Here is a 19,115-nt window from a genome sequence, read left to right as displayed (position 1 = left end):
AGAGTACAAAAACATATCGGTACTTTAATCAGACTCTTATCTGAAGTTCTGTTCTTGGAGAGAAATAAAGTAACCAGTTGCTGATGTTCCAGTACTTCATATATTCATTTCCTTTTATAAGAAAGGCAGCAATTATGAAAATATTCCCAGATTCTGAACACATACCTTCTCTAGTAACTCCTGATTTGTTCTGATTAACAACTGCTTTTCTTCTACCCATTTTGAATCCTGTGAGGAAGAAGAAGATTAAAATATTAAAAGTATATATATTTCTTTAACCAAGAAAAATGAATAACCACAGGAGTTGGAAGATTTCAGACATAATTGTACATTCATGTATAAAAATGGTCATGCATCAAAAAATAAAGGGTTTCATAAATATTTCAAGGATTAATAGCATTTTAAGTTACAGAGAAAATAAAAATTCCTTTATTTTCCTGAAGCTGAGTCTCTTCTTTCCTAATATATTCCAGCTAAGCATATACTTTAAAATCTTTCCATATAACAATTTGGGTGAACTCAGTCATATGATATTTTATGTCATTTTAAAGGCATTTGTTTACACAGCTTAATTCAAAACTGTTTCTTCCCGTTGTAACTTTCCATGGGAACTTTATTGCAAAATCATCCCAATTTTCAGTGGTGTAATGCAAATCCAATGGAGAAAGGGAAGAAAAAACATTTAATCACCCAAATGATTGAAAATAAGCTTTAGCAGTATGCATTTAATTGCCCTCTGCTAAAAGTGTGAGAATCAGGCTAACACACAGTATTTGTGATAAGGAATTCAAGACTATGGAGGACGGGCAGTGATCTAGGACATTCTATACTCCACTTGAAAACGTTTTTTCCATTTGATCACTTGTTGAAAAGCTGATCATTGCTTTTGGGTTTTTGCATGGCTTCAAAAGGCCTCATCAAATATCCCTATAAATGACTTAAGTTAAAAAAGCTCACTGCCAGTCATAGCTGGATATTCAAATTTAATGGTTTATAACAGCCAGTTTTACATGTTGAAATGTCTTTACTAAAGTATTAAGGCTGATACTTACTCTGTCAGCAAGATGTTTGCACACTGATACTGCACAAGAAATTAATGAAATCTGGATATCCCAGCCCATCAACTAGCCTTGACACATCAACCAAAAATATCTAAAATGTTACGATATATTTACATTTTTTTCAAAAGTTTAGTTTTTCTGCTTACTGTCCATCACATTTACATATTCTACTGGTCATTTTCCTTTTCCCACATATATACAAAAATGGGCAAGTGTGTTTTAACTTTCATGCAGTAAATAAGCTCTTCAGGTTTATGAAGTTAAAAGTATCATACTAAGAATAATATAGTAAAATATGTACCGAAGAAATTTTCAAACAAATTTAAGAAATGTTGAAAATAAAATCCAATGTCTAGTTTAATATTTAACTAGCATTTTACTAATGTCAAGGAATGAACAAAGAGTTGCATTCACTGACTTACGGTGCATAACCCAATGCATGCATATGGTAAAAGGCATGTTCAACAGTTACACCAGACCTGCAAGTTCCACTACTCCAGTTCACACAAGTAGAAAAAAATGGACTAATTTGCCCTATTGATAGTTAACCTTGTGTCTTTCTTGATGAAGTTAGTTCCACTCAGCTTTCTGAAAAAAATCTTAACTTCAGTGTGTTTGTATTTATATGCACACCAGGTCACCAAGAGAGCTGAACATTCAAAAAAAAAAAATCCATCTGGAACATTACATACTCCAATATTTTGAGATTATATACCACTATTAATATGTTATAAAATTTCTTCCCTTAATAAAATATTTTGTATGCATGCACCTCAATGTACCTTGCAGAAATGGATGATTAGGTTTTTTTATGTCTAGGGGAATTCTAACAGATTGAGCTCAGAAGTGATTAACAACTGCCTTTGACACTTTGAAATTACACATAAATTGTTATAAATCAAGCTTCAAATCATTTCTAACAATAAGATTCTAAACTTCTGTTCTGAATTTTACATCAGTGAAATTGTGAAGGTCTTCACTCCTTCTGTTTCTTAAAGCTGCAAAGTAAGACTAAAAATTCCTGGGATATACACTAGGATCTTTTGATTAATTGTTTCCTTTTCAAATGCACTTTACAGACTGGTTCCCAAAATAAACATTTCACAAGTATTATTAAATCTTCATCACTACCATGACCTCTTAAATGACAAATAAACAATTAAAAAAAAAACAAATCACATAGTGGACAAAGAAGTCAGTTTATCATCACAACCATTTATTTTGTTGAATGTAAATACTAACAGGTCAGAAGAGCTAAGCAGGTGCTAGAGCTCCTGGGAAGACACTGTCACCACTTCTGTGGAAAGCTAACGCTCAGTGTACACACTAGCCCGCTAGAGACAATACCATATTGCTCCTTGTCACATCCCTGTTGGCCTTCTCATGATTACTAAGAGATACAAGGTTGAAAATGTGGTTATGAATCTCAAAGTAATAACTAATTTAATTCTAATTTCCAGGCATACCTTTTTGACATATCATTTTGGAAGCAAGCTCACAGTAATCGTTTCTTACATGGCCATCCTTGCTCACTTATTTACATACACAGTACTTACTTCTTACACTGTAATAGTCAACTATTTTGTTAATGTTTTCAATTACACGACAATTTGCCCACAACACCTATATCATCAACACACTAAAATGTCAGCAGCAGATCCACAAGAGGTCTTCAATTTCATTTGTTCTTCCAACAGCTCAGTAAGCCATCATTTTAAGATTCATAACATACTATCTATTTTTAGTAATGTTTTATTTACATGGAATTTACTAAGCAAATTGTAGTTTGTGTGGAAGACAGGATAAACAATTTTTATCCTTAATTTGTACCCAAAACCTTTGTATTTATACAAAATCTTACATAAAAGTTTTCTTACAAATAATAAACCATTAAAATAGTAATATTATTAACTTGGCATTATCCATAGGTTGTTTTTATTCAATGCTACAGGATCATTAGTCTTTGAAATGTCTATCTATAGATAGCCGTATCTCATTTTATTACCATATGTTATTTGCAATCTTAAAACTGTTATTTCAAACAAAGTGTAAAATAACAACTCCCCAATTTTCTCAGTGTGTTCTAACATTTATGCAACTGAACTTCTTCTAAATGCACTCTTGTAACTATCAGCCTTCCTGAAATTTCTAGAAATTATTAAATATGCATCAACAATCACATAGTCATCAAGTGTTTACAAGATATCCTGAAACATAGAGCCTAGTTTTACTCTGTGTGATGGTACAGGAATTTGAAAGCAGTTGGGTCCTCCATGAACTTAAGCATAGGATAGTAACATCTCAATCATCTTCCAGTAACAAATACAGTCAGTGGTTCCTTTCTCTGACTGAGGGTGTGTGGCAGCTATTTGGTTTTTTTAATTTTTCTATGCTACACACCAAAAATATTCTCCAGTACAAATATAGAATGTTCTATTGGAATTTATAGCAAATACAAACAAAATGGAAATGGGAGAATGGCCTTCCCCAAATGACAATGGGAACAGAATTTACAAAGCATGTACACACGGTCACTTCCATATTATGCTTTAGTGTATTACATGATAGAAAATGAATCTTTAATGGCATTTTCTTAGCCTATGTAATACTTTTCTTTATTTAATTAGTCTATTGCTGGAGTAGCAATTAAGCTGCATCAGTCACACCAACACACCAGCAAGCAATGAAGATGGCACCACTGCATGCAAGGGAGAAAATGACGTGGTAGAGGATTTTAAGAGGGCCTTTTACCTGTCCTTTCTCGATTAGAGCTTTCTCCAGGTCCTCAATTTTTGCCTGACACCTCAGAAGATCAGCTTGCAGTTGTTCCCGAGTCTGGGGGTAAATATATATACATATATATATATTAGAAAGTGCTTGTATGTGCATGCACATCCAAGTAGACAGGTAGATATAGTTACACACAGAATTAAAGATACTTTCTATACATTTATGGGTTGTTCAGTCAGATTTTAGTACTTTTCATTAAAATAACTGGATTTGTGTTTGTGTTACAAAATATTTAAAGCCATCAGTCTAACAGGGTTTTTCCTTCCTAGTCAAAAAAGTAGTTATCATCACATCCATATTCAGTGACAAAGCTCTTCCCAGGGCAGGGTGGAGAAAAGTTTGGAACTGAAAGAGCTCTGAGAAGCTATACATAAGCTTTAGTAATTCAAGGCAATTGCAGGGTGGGGAAGGTGGCAAGAGAGAAGGAAAATTGCAGTAAACACTGAAGAAGTCTTACATATTGATCCAAAATAATTTATATATCCCACAAATAGCATACAGCAGCCATTTTTCCTCATGCTGCATGATTATGACACTTACTACACTATAGTAGGTAATAACCCCTGAGTACAGGGATACCCTAAAAAGGGACTGGATCATTCAAGGTACTAAACAGAAAGGATATAAAACAAAGGATATCTCTGGAGACCTTCAGTCACTGAGGTCCCTTGAGCTACTGCAAGTACTTTCCCCAGCCCACTTCAGGTACTTTTTTTCCCAAGCAGTCCAAAAATTTCTACAGTGATTTCTTTCTGCGTCTTTGGGCCCTCATTGTTTACCTTAAGACTCATCTAAGAGTAATAGGAAATGTTCATCCCACCAGAACTTCAGCCCTACAAAACTAACCATGCATAAAGCCACCATCTGACTCACTCAAGAGATGGATTTGCATGGATGTGACAAAAGAGACCGAAGTGCTGTTAAAAAGGAAGAGCAACAATTCCACAGTGTACTAAAGGGACAGTTCGGAAATGCCTGCAAAATACAATTTTTAAAAGCTAGAAAATTATATAATGGTCTCTTATAACTGTCAAATACACGAGTGTCTCTGAAATCTTGCTTTATTATAACAGTAGATGTAATTATGCCCTCTGCCCCAATACTAGCTTGAGAAGTGGTTTCAAAAGTCCTTATTACTTTCCTTGACAAAGTGTCCCACACTAAAAAAAAGAGTGTCAACAGTGACTAGGCTTTTGTAAGATGCTGAGAACTCTAAAAAACAAAGCCATAAAGCAATAATTTTACTATTATAAGAATTGTATTTCACAGGAAAAAACAAACAAACAAACAAGTTAAAGTTGATTGAGAGCCACTTCAAAGAATCTTGGAAAAAACCCAAAATGAAACACTACACATTTTAAAATAAACCCTGAATATTCTAAATAGTTGAACATTTTTAGCTATAAATAACTTCAGATATTGTCAGGCAGTTTGCATTCTTCTGTAGCTTTTATCTGGAAAGCTTTGCCTATTAACACACAGAAATTCTGCTCCCACAAGCATACTTCCTTCATCAGACCTGGGTCAGATTTTTAATCTACTCATATGATAGAAGTACTTATAACAACCTATTCTCTGATCCATTTTAAATCCATCATGTTGCTATCCAAATTGCAGGTTAAATTGGAATATCATTCTCAATAACGCTGTCTTACTACTGAAATCTTTAATATATTATGCATGCTAGAATAAAGTATAATGATATCTTTGTTCTGATCACGAGATGAAATCTAAATTGTCACTTTACTGATAATATCTTCTAATCCTCTAAAAGACTGTGCTTTGCATTTCACTGACCTACAAAGATATCTCCTGTTATTCCAAATTTGTCCAGCTTTTTCAATTATTTCAGAGTTAAAAGAAATTTCAGTTAAAAAATTACCCTTGCTTCTCTCTCTGCATCCAGGGTTCCACCAACTTGTTCTTGAAGCAATGCATATGCTCTTTGCAAAGCTTGATATTCCCTTGTTAGCTGGCAGAACCTTAGTTCAGCCTCTTCTTTAGGCATGCTCTTAATGAAGAGGGAAAAAGAACAAAAAAAGTGGGTTTATATAAGTATATATAACAGGTTTGTTTGTACAGACAGACTCGCAAACACAACAAGCAATGCAATTCATACTGAGTCTCAAAGTTTAATAAAGGTTTTTAAAACTAAAATAAGTGTAAATGGAAGGAAGGATGATGCAGAAATGCAGAGATCAATAACTGTGTCTACCTTACAGTTTCAGGAGAGTGTAAGTTACTACATAAGGCAGTAAAGTACAGAAATGGGGATAAACTGACTGGGGAAAGATGGAAGGGAAGAGTTCTATGCACCACTGTCTTCAGCAACTCCAGAGTCACAGGGACTTCAGAGGGGTTCATTCTATTTGTCATACAGTCCACCACTCCTTCCTTACTCTTTTTCTCTACAATGCCAGGGTAAAGCTTTTTACCAGCACAAGTACATTAACACAGAAGTTATATTTCAAAAGCAATATCATATTTTTTTAAAACACATTGGGGTTTTCTTGACACATAAAGTGTTTTTACAATCTTAATTTTCTTTGAATGTTAAGTAACTCACATCAACAATTTTGAGAGCTTTCTTGTAATGCTGAGGGCAAGAAATGTACTTCCCTTTAATTAATTTTTGCTCTAGGAACTCAATCTCCAAGGAAAATAGATTGCAATATTATTAGATATTAAACCTAGAAAAATAGGAAGCTTCTTATGACTGAGAACTATTAGGGACAAGTTAGGGAACAGGAAAGAAAGACTAAAAAGAGCATCTAACTTGTGCTTTGTCCTCATCCCTGCAATATTTTAAAGTAGGCCAGTTGCACTGTATACCACAGAGCTGAGACAAAACATGTCAGTGGATTTTACTACCTATAATAATTTAAGCCATAACGAATTGCAAATGCTTCTCTTAGTATTGTAAGTACAGGAAGAAAATCCTACTTGTATCAAAACAGTCAAATAAATTATAAGGTTGAAAGGCAAACTATTATCTAGTAACTATTGACTTTTGGCAAAGCAACGTCCCTATTAATTTTCTTCTGAGTAAGAAGAAAGGGTTTGAGAAAAACAATTTTATTTCTCAGCCCAATATCTGCCAAATCTGTCAGGCAGAATATTATCTTATTAATTCTATTGCAATGACTGTACACGTGTTACTGGACTTGAAACAAAACAAAGCAATTCTCTGCCAAATCTTTCATAGTTCCTGTGGCAGAATAGCTGAAAAAATATGTCAATTTTTGTAGAACTTAAGAGCAAACCAGTTACTACTTACATCTTCCAAATCTTCTTCTGGTGTGGCTGGTGTCCTATCTGTTTTATCTGTGTTATATGAAGTTATAGATGATGTTTCTGAATCAAGAGATTCTTCATCAAATCCAAAAAATGTCTCCACAACATGCCTCTGAAAAGTGAGTTTTTCTTAGTTACTAGCAAAACAGTTGGAAAACCCCAGTGACTCAGTAAGGAGTAGCCAAGGTCTCTCTGACCACTATTTTAGTATTTAGGAAGAAAAACGTTTCCACTGTAAACCATTGTTCACTGATTAAAGGAGCTACTTTCTCAACATCATTTGAATAAGTACTGCACATAGCACTGGGTAATTGCCAATAGAATAATGCTTTAGCAAAAGCATAAAAGCTGATTTCCAAAATAATAAAGATCTTACAAGATTCACAGTTGAGGAATAGAATATTTATTCAGAAGTAGCCCAGTAAAATGCAACCCTTAAGATATGGGGAAAAAAAAAAAAAAAAGGAAAGCAAATTCCAAGGTACAATGTGGAACAAATTTCATCAAAGTAAAGAAAAAGAGATTAATTTATCGTATCTATTTTGCAAAATCCTACTTGCTATAAGATGCTGATTTCCATTTATTTTTCCAATATCATCATTCTACATTTTTTTCAAAAGTTTGCTCCAATATTTTGACTAAACAGACAGCAACAACAAAAAAAAACAAAACCAAAAAACTATGCTTGGGGTAACCTAGCACTTCAATGCAGATTTAAAAAATTTTACACAATGTAATCAATTAAATGTGTGTTTACAAAAGACTAGAGAAAATTAGTAGCTAACAGAAGTGAACAGTACCATACTCATTGTGAAAAATATTATATTTTCTATAAAATATGGCAACTCCAATAATTCTTTCACCATTTTAAGAACCCCCTTTCCATAATTTTCCTAACATATGCTCAGAAAGTTGTAAATTTCTATGGAAAATTACACTGTTAAAAAAACCCAAACATTTAAGCTTTTAACAAGCAAAACAATTTTTCAAGTATTTTTCCTTCCAAAATAAAAATAACAAAAGTTAACTGTTATCAATCAATAGAAAGCCCAACTTTTACAACATAAAAGTGTTCTAATAATCCAACAATTCAGAGAAGCAGGAAAAATAAGAAAACAACAAAAATAAACCCAAACAAACAGTATTGCTACAATAATAGGATCAGGTTATGAAGCACACTAGACAGAGACAATAGTGGGGACACATGGCTTTAAGAAGATGAAGAAAAATCTGTCTATCCATCTAGATAGATAATATATCCTTTTGGTTCAGCACAGTTCTCATCAACAGCCAAAACGCTGTGTCTTGGCTTAGGTGGTACCATAAAATCAAGCTTGTCGGTGTGACTTGGTTTCTGCACGCATGACACCATGCACTCCAACTACGGTCTGCAGCCCTGGTTACCATGGTCCACCAGGTCACAGTCTCATCGCTCGTACATTAACAACTCCATCATAGTTTCACAGTACAGCTAATCCCACTCAAACAACCAAAGACAGCTTCAAGGCCCTGTTCTGAACCACTTAATTACTTCATTTAAGATGACCCCTTCAAATAACAATAATTTTAAAATTTCATTCACAATGCATTTTTAAACTGTTTCTACTAAAATCTCCTTCTGAAAGGATGCTAAGCAAACAAACAAAAAAAAAAATCAAATGCCACATATTTTCCAAATAAACTGCTTATCTATATGGATACAGATAAATACGATGCAGCACAGAAGGCAAAGAGCTTCCAAATGATCTTTAGAAACAACCTTTCTTTTGCAAGCTACTAGACCACTATTAAGTGTATTCACAAGAAAGCAAAAGGATCACAGTTATAGTAGTAAAACCTTGTAAAGACACATTTCTCTCAGTTGTTTAGGAAGCGCTGTGATCCTTTCACCAGGCAGAGCTATGACTAAGGCACCTAAGACAAACACTTCCCCGGGATAATTTAATCCTTTCCTCCAGCATTCACATGCTACACTAGTTTGTTCACCATTCTGACCGACTTAACAAAAGACATAGGGAACAGGTTTAAGATCTATTCTAGATATATGAAGACTTATTCAGAAAGGTAATGCATTCTCACACTCTAATTACAAATATTTCAGACTCCTCTCTCTTAAGTACAAAGGTTTACCACAAAAACTGAGGAGTAATTAGTCCCTGGGAGATGGCCCATCCAGCATTTCTACCACACTGAATACTGGTTGAAGCCTACAATCACCCAACAGTAACACTACAATATTCGGAGTTGAAAATAGGGCTAAAGACAAATGTACAATTTGGGTTTCCAGGGCAACTCATCAAGAAGTACTCCTTTCTGACTCCAAACCTATGAGCAGATAGAGTTTCATAAAGATTAAGGTAGATAATGTGGAGGTAAAGATGTTGATGGCAGGTAACCAATAACCAAATGAATTTCATGAAGACCACATCCTCATTTTGCAGTGCAAATACTTTTTAATGGAAGATGCTGAGAGTAAACCCAAAACAAAGCTGCACACAGACTCTTATGTCAATACTTTTATATCCTGCTCTTCTGCCTGTACCAGCTTGTCTGTGGATGCGACTCAGAAAAAGAAGCCCACGGTTTGGAGGAACCTAGCCAAGGACAAACAACTCAGAGGACTGAAGAACATATGACCTGACCCTGCTCATGCCTCCTGCTTCAAGCATGGTTGGCCTCAAATATGACAAAAGCACTTGAGCAAAGCTCAACCAAAACCTGTGATGAAGTATTTTGTCAAATATGACAAAAGCACTTGAAGAAAGCTCAACCAACACCTGTGATGAAGTACAGGCTTGAGGTTCTGACAAAGTAATTAAGAGTCAAGTCTTGACCTTGAAAAGGCTGGCAGATGGCACTTCTAAAACAAGGAGAACAAAATTTGTTATCATATATATGGCACAGAGTACACAGTACCATGAAGGTCAGCAGCAGCTTAGTTAAAACTGACATTAAGACTTATCATACATGAGGTTTTTTTGCAATACCTGCTCTGTACATTCACTTTTGTAAATAACTTAGGTTAAGTATGTATCTTCCTTTGACCCTGCGTGCACCCACCCACACACACTGTTTCACGGAGTGAAAAAACAATAGTAGAACAATAGTGGGTTTGATTTTACATAAATGTATATAGGTTTGAGAAGAAACTTAAAGCAATGCCATTATTTTGAAAGAAGATACTTGCATTTAAACATTTCACTAGTAGCAAAAGTAGGGGAAAATAATTTGCATATAAGTCACTAGATGGGAGGGAATTATGATGACAATTAATATTTCCCATCATGCTAAAAAACCCCGACACTTAAGGAGAGTTAAAAGTAAAAAACAGTTAAATGCTATACAGACTGCATTTAATATTTGGATTTAGGAGTGAACCACTTATTTGTTTTTAACAACTCCTTCTTCAGAGAAGCTGTACATTTATCCTTCTGTGGAGCAGATACTTTCCATACAAATAGAGATAAGGTATTTAGCCATTGTATATTAATTGCATATGCATAAATTGCTTCATGACGTAATTACAGAATAGCTGGTTTTATTGTTGATCACCTAGTATCTGAAGCAACTAGCTACAAGAAGTGATTCACAGCAAATCCAGAACAAAATAACTGGTAAGGGAACAGCTGTAGAGAGAAAAAATAATTTGATTCATACAAAGCTTGTCAATAAACTTTGTAATAAATAATAAGGCATAGATATATACACCAAGTCCAAGGGAGATTCCATATATAGCTCAAAAGCTGAATCATAATGGGTTTTGAAAGCTATATACAAACACATACAATACTAACTGGATTTTCATAACTATACACTATTTTCATTCAAGTTTCATTCAAACTTTTCGTAAAAATGGGGACATTCTCAACTAACAAAGATTCTTTTCTATTGATTTGTACAGTTGTTACTTCTAAATCATAACTTCATAACTGAGAAGAGTCATTTAAATTGCTGAAAAATTCTGATTTAAATTCTAATTTCAACTGACTACTGCCATGCATTTAATCGCAAGTATTTTTCATGTGGATTTATATCAATGTTTTAACATAATTTTGAAGTAAAATTATGCATTAGGGCTTTATAACTCAAGTATTAATGCTTCTACTGAAGTGTGGTGCTCAATAAACATTGAAGTTTAGAATATTATAAATCAATAATGACACATAGACTATATTATATGCAAATTTCAATATACGCTCATATTTTTAATGGTTTGGTCTAGATACAATTGCATGTAAATAATCTGATTTTTCTGTTGCGAGAATAGTTTCACTTCACATTTAAATATCTCATTTTCAAGTACTTAATCTAACATTGTAAAAATGATTGAAGATTAATTTCCTTGTAATGCAATCAGATGAGCTAATCAGTAACTTCTTACCTTCATGCTTATATGTCATTTCTTGGCAGCCAGAAAAATACAGGCACACCAAAGCACAGAGGCAGATAAAAAAAGAAAAGTATAAAACAAGAAATATGAACTCCATCACACCAGTGTGCAGGCTTTCCACTATCACGAACACTGTTTATTTATTGAAGCTAAAATAAGGAAACAAAACCATAGAGTCCAGCAGTTTCCAAATACAAGACTCCATCAATCATGGAATCACTGTAACTCTATTTGACGTGTGAAAAATAAACAAAACAAAAAAATACTGTTTCTGGATTTTCTTGGTTATTTCACTACCAAAACTGGAAAAAAAAGGAAACAAACACACCACCACGTCTTGAAAAAAGCATGCTTTAAGCAGCAAAAGAATATTCATCTTGGGTACATCTTTTTCTCAACAAATCCAGTGGCATGTTAACATAGAAGAAAAAAACAAAACCCTCTATCAGCTCAGGCTGCTTCTACTTCAGAGAAAGCTATCCTACACTGCCTCGTCATACAGAATCTCTATACTACTCCTGTAAACACCTTGCAACCACAGAGGTTATAAAGCCCATCTCACTGTGCTGCTCCTTTCCTTGGGGAACCTGAGCTGGTTGCCAGTGCTGTTCTATGGACTTCCTGTGCCACTTGGTAATTAAAAGAGTGCTCAGTCAAAGCAACACTAGCAACAGTAACCTAGTGCACCTACAGAGCTCCAGAAATAACAGACACATCTAATTGGGGAAAAAAAAAAAAAAAAAAAAAAAAAAACAAAAAAACCCACACAACCAAATATTCAAATATTTATTTCAGTAATTTCTCCTTCAGCACGGCTGATTAGGAGAGAGACACCCATAATTTTGTCTACTATTATAGATATGTTATCATCTGTATGACATAAAAAACTTGCATAGATTGTAGAAAGAGATACACTTACACTATACATGTCTATATATAAAGCAACTCATCTTAGGCTTCTTTTATAGTCATGAAGAGAAACAGGCACTAACACAATTTTTTAAGGGTATCATAAACATTTTAAAACTCACTCTCAACACACAAACTTCCATGTATACTACACCTAGAAATAATGGTTCAGGTTTCCTGCAAATATATTTTGTCTTTATCAGCCTTCCATTACAAACAATAAAAATGTATGCAAGATTTATTGTTACTTTTGATTTTTTTTCTTTCTTCATATAGAAAAGACACATCATTATTAGAAGCATAATTTGAAGAAATTATCACTGAAACAGAGAATCACAAAGGACAAGTTTTCCAGACCACAGGTATTACAGAAAGCAGAGCAATAAAAAAGCACCACCTGGAGGTCACCAGGAATACACGATGCAGAACAGTGACAACAAAAAGCCATTTAAGACAGAATGTATCTCAAGCCACCATATAGATGATCATGATCTCTCCATGCTTCACCTCCATTTTTTCCCTCTTAGCCCACTCCCCTCCCCTCACACACTCCAGGCTGCTAATGTTCAACAAAAAACATTAGTCAACAAAATTAATTACTTTAAGTACTGGAGGTACACTCTGAAGCAAAACTTTTCTGTTTCTAAAACATATTTTTTTGTTTGTTGTTTCAAGTCATTACATCATTTAGGCCTCAAGCCACTTGAATATGTAGGCCACAATGACTAAAAGTGTATATTGTTTATTTTGAGCAAAACCCAAAACAAAAACCCTTGCGTGCAGTACAAAACCTGAAGCCTCTGAATTATCCTAAGAGCAAAATATTAAGTGCTCACCAGAGAAGACAGGAGAATTATATGAAATTTTACTATTAATTTAAGTAGACCTTCAATTTCAGGCAGTATTTAAATCAAGTATTCACAACATAAGAAATGCATGAAAAACCAAAGGTTTGCTCACCTTTGGAGGCTTCAGACTTTTCCTCTTCTGTTTTTTAGATCGCAATAACCGTTCCCTTTCCTAGAAGGAAAGAGAATATTTTGGTATGGGTATCTTTTAAAACATATTTAGATATGCCTGACTCAAAGAAATATCATTAAAATTTTCCTAAAGCCTATAGTAAAGCTAACACAATGTCTTTATCCTATTGGATAATGCCATGTTGATATAACGCCGTGCTGTACTGCAGCTTTAACCTGTTAGCAAACAAACCTTCAGCCATGTACTTCACTCTCTTAATGGTAAGTTGGCTAGAAAAGGCTTTATTAAATACTGGGCACTGATTTCTTAGAGTTCTTTTGACTCTTACCAAGAAGCTCACTCCAATGTTCAACCACCCTGAAGAAGCAGGTCAGTAGCCAAAAATGTGTCCAGTAATTACAAGTCATTATATCAGGCACACTCTAATACACAAGCATGCATTTACAAATATAGTGTTGTATGTGACTTATCCTTGTAGGGCAAAAGTCTCAAATCCAAAGGCACTCTCAGTCTGTGTTGACTTAGTTGGTGCCTTTTTTCTACTATGGCTTTGGAATAAGATCATGATTAACTATACCATAACAGGTAAAGGTTATAACTGGTAGAATAAATAAATAAATAAAAATCGGGGGTTATGAACATCTAAGCCCGAGAATACTGCCTTGATTTCCTAAGGAGAAGACAAGGAATACAAGGTAAAAAATGTAAAGGAACAAGGAAAACAAACAAACAAACAAAAAAAAGGAAACCAATGAACAACACAGCAGGCAGGTGATCTGTCTCCTTGTCTGTTTCCTGATTATTTTCTTAGCTCTGCATCTTTGTTGGCAGCACCTCTATTTTTAAAAGAATGGTAGGAGTCCCAAGTGCTTCTCTAGCAGTTATTGCTCACTGTATGGTATTATTCCGTTTGGAGTTATTTGCTTTATATTCAGTTCAGAAACTGGACAGATAGGAAGCTCCCAATAGAAATCACAATAAAAATATTTCTCTTCATTATCACATAGTTCCAGGAACAAAACTTTGGAAAATATAAAATAATTCAGAAAAGCAAAACTCCTTAAACAGCACCTCTCAGACATGTGGTTTTCAAAATACAGAAAGGTAATGCATGGCAAGGTAGAATGGAGAAGGTATTTGAAGCTGCAGAACAATATATTAATCTAAAGTTGAAACCACAAAGTTGAATTTTAGACAGTGTTGGTGATAAATGCTCCCTCCTCAGATACCTGGTTAAGGCACAGTCCCTGCATTAACTTGGGTCTCCTGCATCCCAAGCAGGTGTCCAAACAGCTGGACTTGCCTCTCATTTCAGTGAAAAATGAACAAACATGTCCAAAATTCTCCACTCCTTCCTGTTTCTAATCTTGTTTGTAAGAAGTCTGGTTAATTTACTGTCTCAATAGCACATCAAGCTACCAGAACAATAATAATGCCAATTAAAACCCACCATTTGCTGAATCACTAGCATCTTTTGCAGTCATCTGAGTTTATCTTGACAGTTTCCTTTTTAAGAACTGACCAGAAAACCACTGTTGTGGGAGAACTCCACTTTACACAGCTTCAAATGACAATATTTATCAGTTCAGACAACCCTATTGCCTAAGACCGTCATTCATATTTCTTTATATCATATTGGTCTCAGGTGGAAGTAAGCTGATGACTTTATATTAATCAGGTATGTGACATGTGGGTCATTCTTGATAATTATGACACATTTGTATTCTGCAGAGGTCTGGCTTAAGCCAGAAAAGGTAGCTGAAAAGAACAATGGAAGTGCAGAGCTCCACTGCATTCATATCCATCAATTAGTTTGTACTGTTAACAAAAGCAGCACCCTAGCTAACAGTTTAACTTATTTATGTGAGTGAAAAAGTATCCATAAATAGGAAACAAAGCCGAAATTTAACCATATTATAAATATTTATTTATTTTACTTTCACACTAAATACAAGTTAATACTAGTTGACCAAAGTCAGGATACAATATTTTTCCTCAGATTACTGGCTGAGACAGTAAAAAGAGTCCTTTCATACCCACTGTACATTGAAATATAAGTGAGGTTGTATCTGCCATATACTGAGAATACCATGTCATAGTCCCTTCCTGTGCAATTGTATTTGGAAGGTAAAGCAGCACTGCTCTAAAATCAGACTCTACATCACAGTGCCTGAGTAACATCCTACTACTTGTAATGCTGGAGAATGTATGCAGATGTCAATCTTTGGCACTGATTACAGTCAGAAATCCTGGGTCAAGATCTCAGAAGAATTGCCAAGAACAGAGACAATGTTCCAGACAGGGCAATAACACATCTTGTCGTTTTATCTTTTTGGATCTTCTATTTTTATTTTCAGTGTTGTATCGGATTGTTTAATTTTCTTTTTTTCTTTTTTAGACGGAATGATCTTAAATTGATTTTATAATTTTGCATCAGTCAGCAGTGACATTTGAGATACTCTAGAACACTCTGCCTAAGTTCCAGATGCTGCTCCAGAAGAGCAGGGGCCTCTCAGAGATGGTATATAATTTCTGCCAGCACCAGAAGGGCATATCATACATTGCACTAAAATGCACTAGACAACTCTAACACAACTCAAAGTCCCGATAATGCAAACATCTATGAGCATCATCATAAGTGGTCTTCACAGTCAGAGGGTAGCAGCTGTGCAAGTCTAATCTTACACTATGCTGCTACCTTTGTTTGGATGAATCTCATGCATATTTCTCCCCGTCTGTAATCAAAACAGTTAGTGTGGCCAGCTCAGAGATGCTCAGTTAGGTGAAATGAACAACATCCTGCAATTTCCTTTCTCTTAGGAGAACTACTAGATCAGGGGAGCGGTTGGCTTTGCACCAGGGTCTACATCCAACATGTTTCAGTCACTAAGTTTTGAAATGTGTCCTTTCTGCCAAGTTCCTAAGTTGTTGACAGACAATTTTCTAAGTAAGGTGGATGGACAGATGCACTCCTTTTCACAAGCAGCTCATAATAGGTAAATATTTTCTAATACAGAGATTCATACACATTCCAAAGAAATTTTTTCACTACTTGAGAAACAACAAGAACCTTTCAATGCCAAAGAACTATTTCTGCATCACTACAACAACTGGAGTCAAAATATTGCTCCCAAATCTTTAGCTTGCCTATAGATGTGTGTGCATGCACGTGTGTATACCAGTGATAAGCATTACCACTGTGAGATCATCTATAACATGCTGCTGTTCCTTGACTTGAAGTCTAAGGAATTCAATTTCTTGTTCCTCCCGTGTGGTGCTGAGATCATTCAAAGATGTGTGCCTCTTCAGTGCTGGTTGTGCAGATAACTTTTCTTTCTACAAAAAGAAAAATAAAATTAAAAAAAAAAAAAAAGAAATTAAACATAGAGAACATTTTAAAGTGTCTTACTGGAAGAGTAGGAAAATTCTCATGTGTGATGCAGTAATCAAGAATTCTTTGGATCCATCAGTGCATACTCCACTGCAACATACAGCCTCTTCCAATGAAAAAAGTATTATACACTCCGTATGCCTAAGTGTTAACACTTCATATAAGATATTTTAAAACGTGGTCAAATAACTCAGTCTGGGACAAAATTAGCAGACACGTGCACTCCACGATCTAATATAGCAGAGCCTTTGGCACAAGCACTTAAATTCATTTCTGACTTCTAATCATAAAAGCAGCATTTATTAAAGCTGAATTTAGTAATAAATTTTTATAACCTCCAAACACATTTTATCAATCTGTGATCCCTTCCTGTAATCAGTGTGAGCACTGATACAGATACAACACAAAGCACATGCCACTCTAAATTAAGAGTATGAGGGTTCATTTGCATTGGCTGAATTTTGGACTCTAAAATATCTGTATTAGAGCAAAAGCCTCACGAGCACTTCCACCTCAAAAGTAACTATGTACAATGTGTCCTTATAACATCATCTCAGTGATGATTACTTACCAATTCTACATTTTCCCTTGATAGATTTTTTATTTTCTCTTCCATTCTCTGGATACATTGCAACATATCATCATTTTTTTTGCTCATCCTCTTATTTTTTTCTACCAAAGGTTTCAGCTGACTTTCTGTCTCCCGAGAACGTTTCAGCTGCAAATGGCAAAGGAACAAAGTTAGTTGTGTTTTAGCTCGTAGGTGTAGAAAAGAAGAAATATATGTTTTTTTCACTTGCCTTCTTCCTTCATTCAGAAAATGTAGTTCTTTCGTTAAGTGGCATCTGACAGAGACTACTGCTGAACTAAGAACTACAGGAGTCCAAAGAAATAACTCAGAGCATTTTTATACAGTCTACAAAAGCACTAGATCTGCTCACTGGATTTTGCTCTTCGAAAACTCGATGATCCATAAAAGTGATTTATTGATAAATTAATTTCATTGTATATAAGCTTCTTCAGTAGTCATTTTCACTATCCCTTAGTAGGAGTAAACTCTTCCTACTGTACTTTAAAAAGCCTATGCCTAATATGTAATTAGAGCAATGAGAAAGTCAGCCAGGGGGCACAGATTCAATCTCAGCATTCTGCTGACATTTTCAAGCTGCTCAATTTTCTTCCTGTGCTTTTATGATGTTAGACAATTATGTGAAGCAAATTACTGCCCTTTCTTGCATTTATGCGTATTCAATAGTTCACTCTTTTTATTTCATTAATCCTTGAGCTGTTTTGTTTGTAAAAAAATCTATTTTTTCCAATCAAAAGATTTTTCAATTTACTGAGTTTTAACTGGAAATGAGAAAAATATAATCTTTCTCCTGAGATAATTTCACTGACTATTGGGTTTTCTGTTTCATTTTCAGAAGAAAATTGTTTTTACAGTGCTTAATCACATGAGCTTACAGATATTGCTGATTTTATGTAACATTTTCTCACACTATAACAAAACCTTCTCCATATCTTTTCCAAAATATATTTCTTATGCCTTTAGGTTAAACATCAAGAAGAGCACTTGACTGAGTCATACATGGGCTCCATCTAGAAGGACACTGAAGGATAACTGTTCAACATTCTTCAGGGATGTTTTGAATGACTTATGTCCACAGGATTAGGAGGCTGAATTATCTTGTCTTTACATAATGTAATCTTCAAAAAAGGCAAGATGTTCTTGAGAGTATAAAGCAGATGAAAGCAACTGTAGCAGTTACAGTGGGGTGGGGAGGAAATTAACAAAACAAACAGTACCTAGGCAAATTAGGAAAAATGGAGAACCATACTCAGGCTAAAACACGTGTTCTTCTTACCCCAAGAAACTTAAATTTTTAATGAATAATCAATTTTGTCATGTGAAAAGGCAGATTAAACTACACAGTTGTGGAAAAAGTTCTAAGAAAAAAACAAAAAACACTACTGTGTTATCAATTAATCTAATTTTAGTCCAGCATTGTCCAATTGCCTTCACTAATGTAGATTCAGCCAAGATATTGGACAAGAAAATTTCAAAAATTAGCTCTTCTGATCATCAACGAGATGTCATAACTAAATTCAGTCCTTTTATCATAAAGAAAATCCTTCATATCTCAACATAAAGAGCTAACTCTGACAAAGCAAGGAGGAAGATGTCAGTGCTTCCCTCATCTATAGGACTGACACATGGAAAGAATGCCCTCCCCATACATAATAGAATTATTTTAGAATCAGATACATGGATTCTATCAGGGACAATTTCCATCTGATT

At 34.7% G+C, this 19,115-nt stretch overlaps 2 protein-coding genes across 18 annotated transcripts in view; both read right to left on the bottom strand.

Annotated features, from left to right (window-relative positions):
• The window catches only part of JAKMIP1 (janus kinase and microtubule interacting protein 1), a 148,558-nt gene that overhangs the window by 37,059 nt on the left and 92,384 nt on the right, over window positions 1–19,115 (bottom strand). For all 17 annotated transcript variants that reach the window (XM_065060482.1, XM_065060478.1, XM_065060479.1 and 14 more), the window contains 7 exons: window positions 17,388–17,534; window positions 16,621–16,761; window positions 13,405–13,464; window positions 7,129–7,257; window positions 5,734–5,862; window positions 3,813–3,896; window positions 166–228 (listed from right to left, as the gene is read on the bottom strand). In XM_065060482.1, the coding sequence (XP_064916554.1) occupies window positions 166–228; window positions 3,813–3,896; window positions 5,734–5,862; window positions 7,129–7,257; window positions 13,405–13,464; window positions 16,621–16,761; window positions 17,388–17,534 (753 nt within the window). The remainder of the gene's footprint in view (window positions 1–165; window positions 229–3,812; window positions 3,897–5,733; window positions 5,863–7,128; window positions 7,258–13,404; window positions 13,465–16,620; window positions 16,762–17,387; window positions 17,535–19,115) is intronic.
• LOC135579329 (uncharacterized) lies at window positions 7,264–13,397 on the bottom strand. Its single transcript, XM_065060509.1, has one exon. The coding sequence runs from the start codon at window positions 11,630–11,632 to the stop codon at window positions 11,441–11,443; it is 192 nt and encodes a 63-aa protein (XP_064916581.1). The 5' UTR covers window positions 11,633–13,397; the 3' UTR covers window positions 7,264–11,440.

The sequence above is a fragment of the Columba livia genome, chromosome 4 (genome assembly GCF_036013475.1).
Source record: "Columba livia isolate bColLiv1 breed racing homer chromosome 4, bColLiv1.pat.W.v2, whole genome shotgun sequence".
NCBI lineage: Eukaryota > Metazoa > Chordata > Aves > Columbiformes > Columbidae > Columba > Columba livia.
This window is presented reverse-complemented; position numbering and strand designations above follow the sequence as displayed.

What these genes read in the sequence shown, in the direction of transcription:
- LOC135579329 (XM_065060509.1), bottom strand. Translation starts at nt 11,632, where the DNA reads ATGGAGTTCATATTTCTTGTTTTATACTTTTCTTTTTTTATCTGCCTC.